General features: G+C 45.5%; 1 protein-coding gene across 2 annotated transcripts; it reads left to right on the top strand.

The window, feature by feature from the left end:
* Positions 1-2,086: 2,086 nt before the first annotated feature.
* Positions 2,087-10,762, top strand: LOC144111985 (uncharacterized). 2 transcript variants are annotated; one of them, XM_077645072.1, is made up of 5 exons: positions 2,087-2,310; positions 5,290-5,513; positions 7,900-8,053; positions 8,497-8,616; positions 10,623-10,762. In XM_077645072.1, the coding sequence occupies exons 1-5, from the start codon at positions 2,205-2,207 to the stop codon at positions 10,655-10,657; spliced, it is 639 nt and encodes a 212-aa protein (XP_077501198.1). In that variant the 5' UTR covers positions 2,087-2,204; the 3' UTR covers positions 10,658-10,762. The 2 variants fall into 2 exon arrangements, with proteins under 2 accessions (XP_077501198.1, XP_077501199.1); XM_077645073.1 differs by having other exon boundaries at positions 8,497-8,661.
* The last annotated feature ends 492 nt before the right edge of the window (positions 10,763-11,254 follow it).

Here is an 11,254-nt window from a genome sequence, read left to right as displayed (position 1 = left end):
GCAACACGAACACACTCACAAGATGTGACTTGGTGAAATGGTCCTGGTGAATTACAATGGTCGGCAGAATTAGATGCGTCGTGTAGTGAGCATGCCCCTATTACGATAGGTCTAAATTTGGGACTGATGAACATTCCGAAAAGTTTCTGTAACCAATTGGGATGGCGTACGGTAGGATAAAAGAACACATGCAGTCAGTCCGAATAGTACTGTGCCCACCCTTCAAACGGTTTTCAAGGATCACACCATTACAACGACAGTGGACGAGGATCAGCCATGTCCCGACCTTCAGCTTCCAGAACTTTGGACACGCCAAAAACAGGCGAAGGTAGAGGCTGCATGCCGTCCTAACACGTTAAAAAATATTAAGTAAATCGAGTGACAGCGCTGTACCGCCGTTATGAACAGCAACTGGCGCATAACGTGGAACGACCGTCGCAGTCGTTCGGTCTCAGGAACAACCAAGAGGGCCCTCTGGAGGATTTTCAGCGCCAAGTAAGCGGGACTGCACACCAAAGATCATGCATAGAGTATCAGACTCGCCTTACAGCTGACGCCAGAGGCGTTTGCAGATCAAGCTTCAGTCTTTTTCTTTCCGAATCATGCACAGTGACCGGCTCGTCCACCGACAAAGGACGCGGTTGATAAAACGGGGATAACGGCAGCATTTACCAAATTAGAGTTTTTGGCTGCTATTGAAGAAGCGAGTGGCAAAACTGCGCCTGAACATGACGATGTTCCTTATGAGGTTTTCGAGAACTTAGAAGGAATTATCTGAACTGACTCAATACCCTCCGTCTTACATTCAGAGATATGCCCATTTCCTGTCCATACATATTGCCAGTGAAACTGGGGCTTTTTTGCGATGTACAAGGACCGAAGCTCTTTCAGACAAGGACATAAGGGCTCACTGACAAAAAGACGACGATAATCGCTAAGAGGAGGGTTTTCAGCTTGGATTGTGCAAGGCGCCAATATAAATGAGTCATTTGTGAGGCATTGTTTCCTGGCCTTTCCGAGATCACAGTAACTTAGCTTGAGGCTTCTGAACTGCACACTAAAGTTCGATGCATCTGTGCCCTGTGTTGGCACCCGATGACAGGTCTCGATGTCCGCAGAAGATAACGCTTCACCTACGGCAAAGCGCACTTTCCGTACAATCGTCTCAAGGTTCTCTTGATACGCTTTATTCCCTTTACTTCCAACTTGCACCGTCGCGAAGACTGCTCGCACTGCACAAGTTTACTTTCAAGTGTAGTTATACTCCTTCATTCTCTGTTCATGTTTCGTGAAGACGCTCTTTTTTTATAATTCCTTGTTTTCCTCCAGAACTGCGTTAAGCTGCTTTTCGAATTATTCATATCCCTTATTTATGAACGTTAAAGTTTCCTTAACTTCCGACGTTTTGACGCGTCGGTCACGGCTCTCAGCGCGGCTATCTCTGTCTGTGTCGTGCGCGCCATTTTGCACAACAATCCTTCAACGAAAGGAGAACAAAGAGCAAGCAGTTTCCGAAAAACAAAAGTTTGACGGGATTAGGTACGCACTAAGTGCTGACGCTGTTGCCAATTCTGCTTTTTCAGTTCGTTTAATCATGCTCATGAACACAGATGAGACAGCCAACGACTTCTGTAAGGACATGACTTGTTTAGCTTACTCAAACAAATGCTTTGCGACTGCCTACGAAGCCAACTGGCTCAGGCACACTGTTATTTAGGATAATTAAGTACTTGAACTGAAGCTTTTATCTGAGCGCGAGCAGTTGGAGACCGGGTGAAGAGAAGGGGGGAGGGGCGTCGACCCCCCCCCCCCCCCCTTTGCCCCTTCCCCTGTTCCGAGGTCCCTGCTGCTAGAGTTTCTGCTTGCTGCTTTGGAAGGCACAAGTTGCACGCGAACGCTATCGCACGATTCAGCGCTGCAGTTGCCGGATACATTTCCGGTCAGATATACCAGTCTGCCGTTCGTATACCCCGAGTGGGGCGCAGTATTTTTAATGGCGCGATTAGGCAGCGCCTGCGACCGTCGAAGGAGAGTCGCTAATCATAGACCCCCCCCCCCCTGCCCGCGGCGCCATCCGTTGGCGGAAAGCGTCGGCTTGCCATATATGGTGCGAGGAGTGCTATCGCGTGTGGAGGCGAGCCGAAGAGGCTGTGGCTCGGCGTGAGGAAAAGCCGACATTACGTGATCCGCAGGCAAGACTGATCATGTCCAACATCCAGCGAGTCCACAGGTCGTTCGCCGTGATTCCGTTTCTGCTGCTATCGCTGTTCATATGCATGCACCGCGCCTTCGCGGACCCGAACAAGTACTGTGAGTATCTGCGCATAAGAGAGCTCTACTCCGCACTAGCCACCGTGCGGCGCAATGCATGCGCCATTAGTGTGTCTCATGAATGTGCACGGCTCTGTCGATCCTCCGGGCCCCTATAAAAAGAACGCTGGTGATGGGAAAGGTGATCACCCACGCAACGCCGTTGCAGGCTGTCACCCAGCTGCTGTGCTCCGCTCAAAATCAGGCGGCCTTGCTTGTGACAAGAATTGGGAACTGCGCGCATGTGAGGCGATTAATCCCAGTTCTCTACTGGCTAACGCCGGGAGCGATAATAATAATAGGAAACGTGAATTACATTCGTTTAATGCGTTTTTTTAAAGCTAGCTGAGTCAAAATGGCATCGCGATTGGGGCGTGCACAGTCAGGATGAAATGAAACGCAAACAGCGCCTGTGAACAAGTCAAAATATTTAACCTCTTTTACCCGCTGCGGTGGCTCAGTAGTTAGGGCGCTCGGCTACTGAGCCGGACTACAGGGGTTTGAACCCGACCGCGGTGGCAGCGTTTTTATGGAGGCGAAACGCTAAGGCGCCCGTGTGCTGTGCGATGTCAGTGCCCGTTAAGGATCTACAGGTGGTCGAAATTTTTCCGGAGCCCTCCGCTACGGCACCTCCTTCTTTCTTCTTTCACTCCCTCCTTTATTCCTTCCCTTACGGCGCGGTTCAGGTGTCCGCCGATATATGAGACAGATACTGCGCCAGTTCCTTTCCCCCAAAAAACATATCAAAAACCAATTCATTTCACCTCTGTGCTTTCAGCTGTAGCAAGCAACTGGCCTGATTCATGAGTCTCTTTAAAGCGTCTACCGAAGTAGAGATTCGTAAACAAGTTGTAAAGAAATATCTCGCTGAAAAGTAGAAAAGTACAGAGAATGCATGCATGGCGTTTAATTCCTGCCCGAATGTACGTTTTCGGAACTGTCTTTCTTGCTGCTACATAGTGCAGAGCCTTCGTTTCTAACGATAAGAACAGAAAGTTGGGCTAGTTGGTGTGGATTCATACTTGGCAGCGCAAAAAAACAAGGACAAAAGCGAACGAAGAGACACAACACATTAGCAGTACTATCAACTGAACTTTTATTCACTGAAAGGAAGCTTTATAGGCGTGATAAAACACAAAAACAACAAAAGGAACCGCCACAACCGGTGCACAAAGAAATCAATGACATTTCATTCCTGCGTGATAAGGAACACCACAGCAACAGGAAAACCAAATTCAATCACATCAGGCCAACTCCCCGTACTGTCTACTTGCCCCCAAGAAACTGCGCAGAAAAGGAACTTCCTTATCCTGCAGGCTGACCGACGGTGATGCGGCACACGTTTCTCTCTCTTTCTTAATCAAGTAAGCTTCTATCAGCTTCCGGCATGCCATATCTTTGTGCCTGAACAAGATACTTGTCCTGTCAAGGTGAAGAAAGCAATCTTTGCAATCCCTGCAGTGCAAAGCGAGGTTGGAGGACACAGCACCTTTTAGAGATCTGCGGTGTTCCACTAGGCGCTCATTGATACATCTACCAGTCTGGCCGATGTAATTCTTACCACATGAAAGTCGAATGCGATACACAACACATGTGTCGCAATCTGTGAGCCTCTTTCTGCGGGCTATCGTGCAATCATTCACTGCGCGGTTACCACCATGCTCAATCTTTTTGCGCACAGCACTGCACACACCACCGAGTTTGTTTTTCGCGGTGAAAACAACTTTCGCCCCGTACCTCGCCCCCACTTTTCTTAGGCGCTGTGAAATGCCGTGCACGTAGGGGATTCCTACCAATCGTTTTTCCGCACCGTTCTCTTTCGCGATGACTGGGGGCCTGCCTGACCTGGCTAAGATCCTTTCAGTGACCCTAGCCAGAGTCTGATCAGGAAAACCTGCTTCCTTTAACCTGCGCGTTTGTCCCAGGAAGCTTGTTCCAACCTTGTGGGAGCAGGATTTTGAGAGAGAAGCTTTTAGGCAAGAAGTAGCAATGCCGGCTTTTACCAATTTCGAATGACCAGAACTGTGATTGAGGAGGGGCTTTTCCGTTCGTGGGCGATACTCCCAGCACACACCACTCGCGTGGCAATCAATCCTCAGGTCTAGGAACTGGATGGAGCCTGATTGTGGTAATTCAAATGTGAATTTCAGACCGTCGCCCCTTTCTTTGTGTTGTGCCTCCTCGTTCGCTTTTGTCCTCGTTTTTTTGCGCTGCCAAGTATGAATGTTTCTAACGAAACGGCGTCGAAAGTGCATCGTTGCCGGTTAATAGACAAATGAGCGTGATTTCATGTGCCTTGATACATGGGTTCTGCTTGTGAATCCACTGATGTGCACATTTGAACCGATTAAGCTATGCACGCAGTTTGCGGATGCGTCAATCGCAGATATACGAGGTAGTTCTGGGAAGCCTGCTACTAATTTTTTAAAATGGGTTTTTTGAGGAAAACAGATGCTGTATGCGGCATAGTAACTCCAGTTATGGAAGACGTCTGAAAAGAGGCGAATTTTGTTCACTAGAAAACCGATTAACTGAATTGTCCTCTTGACCAGTCTGCCACTTTTGCGGCGAACGCAGGTACGGCAACGCATTATATGAAGTTTAATTCTGTCGCGACAATATATTTATAATGCATGAAAGAAAGAGTGAGGGAGAAAGAAAAATTAATTCCAGTGCATAGAGGATATTAAGCATAGAGAATTTCCTGGGCCAGGGTCGCCAAAGTCAACTACTCCGTCAGCTGGTACGAGGCTATCTAAGCCCTCAACGTTGGGTGAGACAGGTACGGAAAATGAATAGACGGAATGGCAACGGGAGAGGAGGAAAAGAACTGTTCTAAAATTATTATCATGAAAGATGCATGCATTTTCTTGCATATATGCGAGGCATTTTTCTTCAGGCCTCCCATGCAAGAAATGAAATATTAAAATTTGTACGTAGAGTTTATATTGCAAACATTTATTTTATTATGTTTTGCAGTTAATACCTCGTCGCTGTGCATGACAGGCCCACACTACACTATCTTCAGGACGATTGACGGTGCCGTGCTGACGTCAGAAAGCGAGAACAACCGGGACTGTTTTATCGTCTTCCAGACCGACTCCATCTTAAAGCGGTTCATGCTTCGCTTTGAAAAGCTGGCCTTGGACTGCAACGATCATCTAAAGGTTTTTGATGGCTCCCAACCCATAGGGAATCACAAGGTGCTGGAATGTCTCCTTACGGATGTTCCTTTGTGTTCAGTGTTTTTAAAAACCAGGGAAAAATGCGTTGCTTTGCCATCTATATAATTTCTGTCACTAGAGCCGCGCGCATGCACAATTTGGACAGTGTTCATCGGAAGTTAACGGCCGTGACTAGCATGCATACATGAATGTTTTGTAGAGAACATATCTTTTAGCAGAAACGCGTAATCGAAGTGTCCCTGCCTCTCTTTTACAAAGCTCTTACAAGAACTGTGATATCCTATGCAAATGCTATGTCCTATCAACAATAGTGTAGAGAAGATACCATTGCTTGCAAGCTAGCGTCACTTTTCCTTGATAATCTTTGCAGTGAAGCCAGCCTGAAGGAACATGTAAACATATGCAAGGGATGGAACCCGAAGGCCTTGTTAACCACATTCTTAAAAAAATGCGAAAGCATTCAGTTTACCTGTAGTGGCGTCTAAAAAGAGTGCCTAATGTTCCCCCTGCGATTTTCCCGCCAGAAATCTGGTTGGAACCTGTTCCATTGCCTTTATATGATTGTATCAATCACCTAGAATGTACCAGTGCATTCAATTTGATTATCAAATGGAATTTTACTTATCCTATACACTAATCCACCTTAATTCACCAACTAATTCCCGCTTAGCTCGTCCGTTTTAATGCATTTTTGGGGGATGGGCCTGCTTCGATTATTTCGGAGGTCCTTTGAAATTGGGGGTTGGCCAGCTACCAAATGTTGGCGATCCTCGGATTGTTGAAATTGGTGATTCCTTATTATTGTTCCTCTGGTGGTGACGTGGTGTTGATGACGTTAAGACCTTGTCAATAGCACTCGGCGATCGCGGGGGGGTCCTTATATTACTTCTGGTGCAATGGCGCAGCGGTTAAAAGCTATGCGCTACTGCCCCAGCAGGTGGCAGTTTAACACACAGGTGCCGGTGGGGCTTGCGAGATCCAGGGTGCTGTTTCTGAGTTCTCCTAATTGGTATGCGGAGCTCCACTGTGGGAAAGTGGCAACCACTTTGAATTGAATTCATTGTCACTTGCCACGCTGAGAAGGTAGCTGACAACCCGGGGCCAGGTTGTGAGGTGCAATAGTGGCCAGGTTTTGACGACACGTAACCCCTCTGGACCAATAAATAATAACTGCCTCGTGACACAGGGTAATTCTCTCACAATCCGTGGTGGACAGGTTTTGATGGCGTCACAATGTCTGACCTCTCTCGACTAATCGGTGAATTTATTGAGAGTAGCCGGAAATGTTTGTGAGACAACCTTAGTGTTTTCGCATTAAAATATTGGCGGCTGTAGCTGAAGAGGAAAAAAAGTAAGATCATAGAATTATTACTACTTTCTTATATAAGTCCGTGCTATTGAAATGATTACTCGACTAGTTTCCTATCTGTTGTGGACAAATGATTTCTCCTGGAGCTAACAATGTGGCTTGTTCTCGGTTTAATGAACAAGAAGTTAAGAAAAAGCTCATGTAAGCACACCTCCGAATGCAAATTGTTATACCTAGGCCTATGGGCAATTATCATAACATTTTTTATTTGTCATTTTTCGCCGAAAATTTTCAAGCATGGAATCTAAGCATTCAACTGCACCCCGTGATAATCAGCGATATGGCTAATATTTCTTGAATAACTTGAGGAATGACTGCATGTGTGTAGGGCAGTTTTCATATGAGGTATCATATATTTTATAGTGAAAAGATATATGCACCACTCATAGATATAATTGCATGGAATTAATAATGAGAATTCTTTCCATAGTACACCATAAATTTACTGTACTCTTGCATTGGTTTCTTGTTGGATTCACGCAAATAATTCTGGTTGGGCTAAAATGCAAAAAATTTCCTGGATGAATGAATGAATCGTCATGAACATATTCTTGTGAGGAATATTCGCTTGGTGCTGTTCTCAAGCACAGTGCTCTTATTGCATTCATGCTACAACAATTTTCATCTCGATAAAAAAAAATTGTTAGTGTCCTTCACTGTCACCCTGCGTGATAAAGGGCACTATTTTACAACTTCGAATCCTTGGCTGTTAGATTTCGGGGTTAGCCTGTTGCTTATTAGGCAATTTTATTCAAACATACCACTCCTGTTAAGGACAACACAGAAGGACACTACTACGAAATTCTGCTCATAAGATGTGTACATACAGCATGCTGCACATTTTTAGAGTGCTTGAGGAAAACCTAAATTGTGCATTCATGTCAAAATTATGTCAGATTGCATTCAGGATCATAGATCAGTACATTGTAAGAAAATTTTTCTCCTGTAAATTTCTCACAATGGAGAGAAATATCAGTCGAATTTTCTCTGGTGCCATTTTGTGAGCTCCGGTAACCATATTCTATGCGGCCACAGGTGGACCTTTCATGTGGGAGCACCCACACGGATGTGGGGACCATCTTCACGCTTACGAACTTTGTAACCCTCGAGTATACCACGGACAACTCAAGTCCACCAGAAAACGGCTTCAAACTAATCATCACTGCCTACAAGGACATCCAACCTCTCGGTGAGAAACAGCAGTTTGGAGCAAGTTACTCCTAAGTGCACTGTGACATGGATTTGCAGACAAACCCGAAATTATCGTGATGGAAAAATTCTGAGGTGCCCGAGATTTTTACACAGCACAGTAGTTTGTGCTGCGTAAAGCGGTGCACCACAGCAGTGTTTGTATAGCCTGAAAGTAGTGCAGCAGTGTATCCCAAGACAAGTGCAGCACTCGGTTGTCAACGGCGCACATAAACGTTTTCATTAGCAGTTTTCGCTATTTGTCTTTAACGACATATTTTTGACTTCCTGAACTTCAGGTAACAATAAAAGAAGGATAATTTTCTCAATTTCAGGCGTACATTAAGTGCCTTTCTAGCATGCATTATGTCGTACACTTGTTAGACCACTGCTTTTGTGTTTTTGTTGTAGCAGTTCAGCAGCTGCCATTATTTGTGATTACAGGTCTTAACTGCCAGGACTTTGAGTGTCTCAACAGCTTCTGCATCTCAAGCAACTTGACATGCGATGGCGTCAACCACTGTGGTGACAACAGTGACGAGACAAGCCATGCTTCATGCATAGGTTAATGAGCCTTTGGTTTTCCCCAGTGCAAGTAGTGTCATTTCTGTGAGTGTCACTAAGCACAATCTTTAGGTGTGTGTCGCTCAAAAAGTGAGGCTGGTGCCAGCCAAGAAACGGTCTCATAATTGTTGCCTCCGGGCACACTAGGAAAGTGGAAGGAGTTTGGCAATATCACCATTGAGGCCTTGGAGAAATTGTTGTTTCATAAGAAAATGCTTGTTCATACGTACCTGAACTTTATAAAGGCAGGTGGTATTTAAGCAGTTAAAGACTATGAATGCAATCGCTGCTCATAAAAAAGGATCAGGTCACTGTACCTAAGATATAGCTGTTCAGCATCTAAGGAGAGGTGTATTTTGTTGGAACTTGCGTGGGTGACAAAAATGTTAAATCCGGGATCAGTAATTTATTTTTAGCTATGTACCTTTGCTGATGCATGTGAATACTCTTTCACATCCTGATGTGCCGTTTGAACCCCTTCCCGATTTACTGGCATGTAGTAAAAAAGTAGCCTTATCTCTCCTGTTAGAGGTATAATAGCAAGTTAAACTCCGAGTATCCCCATTTGGTTCGTTACAATAATCGCTCGAACCGGAAGGTCAAAAGCAGCTGGTGTAACAGAGGCATTTTATGTGGAATCATTTGCCCATTCAAACCATTTCTGAAAGCGGAAATTTTCATGCTCACTTATCAACTTTAGTTAGTACAAAAATAAACATGAAAAACAGCATTCGGTTTTTCGGTTTGGTTATTTTTTAAGTTAAAAATTATTTTCCACTTCGGAAATTAAATAGGAATAACAATAGGAATTATTGTCCACATGATTATTTTCCAAAGATCAAAATAACCACTTGCAACCTGTATCTATTAGGATCATGTGCTTTTAATGAAATTTGCTGCAGTCGAATACTAACTTCCCCAAGAAGGATGCCAAGTGTACAGGAAGTAGTTCCTTTAGAGGGGCATCATGAAGCCGCTGGTTTCAGCCGATTCTAGCAGCAACACAAATTGGTTCGAAGCGACCGGAAACAGCCTTTCCTGCCGGAGAGGGTCAACGAAGCATGTTCTGGAGGCTTGTTGTTACGTGCCATAAAATTTTCCATACTTTCTGCAGCATTTGAGTCCCGTAATTTTTTTCTTCACTGAAAGAGAGTGGCCTCAATTTGAACACGACAGCGTCAAGCTCTCCTCTGCAGAAAAGTCGGTGTCGCTGCCGTCTTTGGCATAATCGTCGTTGGCGTTGTGACCGAAAAATACCCGCAGAAGCAACCCTAGGTGACGTGGCCTACTGAGTCCTCACAATCTTCCCAGTGGATTGCGAGCAAACTGACCACAGCGGAAGGTGGGAGTTAAATTAAAAGAGCAACCTGGACCGCACAAGCCCCATCGGTGGTAGCACCTGCCATCGCACGGCAGTGGCGAATTGCTTAACCGCACCACTGCGCCAGGTATGAGGACTCCTAGGGATGAGGACTCCCAGGGATATATATGAATGTGAAGTGTGGAATGGGCATAGGGCTTTAACGCTATCGCGTCATGCCCGTTATGCGGGGCTTAAGTGAGCAAACTGGCCACCGTGACAGGCTGTAGTTAGAATGATTGGTCGCTCGAGAAGAGCAACCTAGGTCACACAAGGCCCACTGCTGGGAGCACCTACCATTGTGGAGTAGTGGCGCATCGCTTAACCGCTGCACCACTGCTCCAGAGGAGTACGAGCACTCCCATGGATCTATGAATGTCAAAGAGAGAATGACTTTTTGCATATAAGGGAATGAAACCACGCTATCGCGTCATGATCTTCGACGTAGGCGAAATTGTAGAGGCCTGTGTACGGCGCGATGCCAGGGCACGTTAAAGAACCCCAAGTGGTCGAGATTGCCGGAACCCTTCACTAGCGTCCCTCATAGATTAATATATCTTAGTGTGTTAAACCTTCATAAACTAAATCAAACCTAATGCCGGAGCTTCAGTGTGGCCTCCAATTCGTTTCCCCTTTCTGTGTGCAGGCTCAACGCTCTCTTCTGCGGTGACCGCTCCTTGAGACACCTCAGGAAGCAATGTCTTCACTACGCTTGCTTGGTGGACGTATTAATCCGCCTTATGTATCAAATGGGTGTTTTTTAAATAAAAAAGAGTTAATAAATGAGGGTCATATTTTGAACTTATATCCTTCATCACGCTCACATACGAACTACAAAAACATCATATTTGAAGTTGCGTGGGCTGCAGGCACATTTTAAGGCAGATAATAAAAACTTAGGCAGGGTGTAACCATGGTTATACCCAAAGGTCTGCGATATCCCTGGCATAGCTAGACAGATGGTCCCGACTCTTCTTCCATGGCTAATTAGTCAAGCGCGGCTACGCGGTGTTTATGTATGCGCCCTTCGTGGACGTCATGTCACGTGACCTCACGGTAGAGCCACCACGACACTCTTTTCAGGTTCAAAGATCAAGGGTCATAAGGTAAGCCATCATTGTGTGCCTTTGATAGAAATGACACACCACAGGGTTGGAACTTGGTTAAATCTATATAATAATGTGAAAGCATTCACAAATCGCCAAGGTCAAATTTAGACAATGGCCGGAACCAGATTTGGAGGCCGATCGCGTAGGCCACGCTCAGTTATTGTTGGAC

This window comes from Amblyomma americanum, unplaced genomic scaffold (genome assembly GCF_052857255.1).
Source record: "Amblyomma americanum isolate KBUSLIRL-KWMA unplaced genomic scaffold, ASM5285725v1 scaffold_22, whole genome shotgun sequence".
NCBI lineage: Eukaryota > Metazoa > Arthropoda > Arachnida > Ixodida > Ixodidae > Amblyomma > Amblyomma americanum.
This window is presented reverse-complemented; position numbering and strand designations above follow the sequence as displayed.

Coding starts and splice junctions, on each gene's coding strand:
- LOC144111985 (XM_077645072.1), top strand. CDS start 2,205: ATGTCCAACATCCAGCGAGTCCACAGGTCGTTCGCCGTGATTCCGTTT. Junction 5,514..7,899: donor AACCCATAGGGAATCACAAG/GTGCTGGAATGT, acceptor ATGCGGCCACAG/GTGGACCTTTCATGTGGGAG. Junction 8,054..8,496: donor CAAGGACATCCAACCTCTCG/GTGAGAAACAGC, acceptor TTGTGATTACAG/GTCTTAACTGCCAGGACTTT.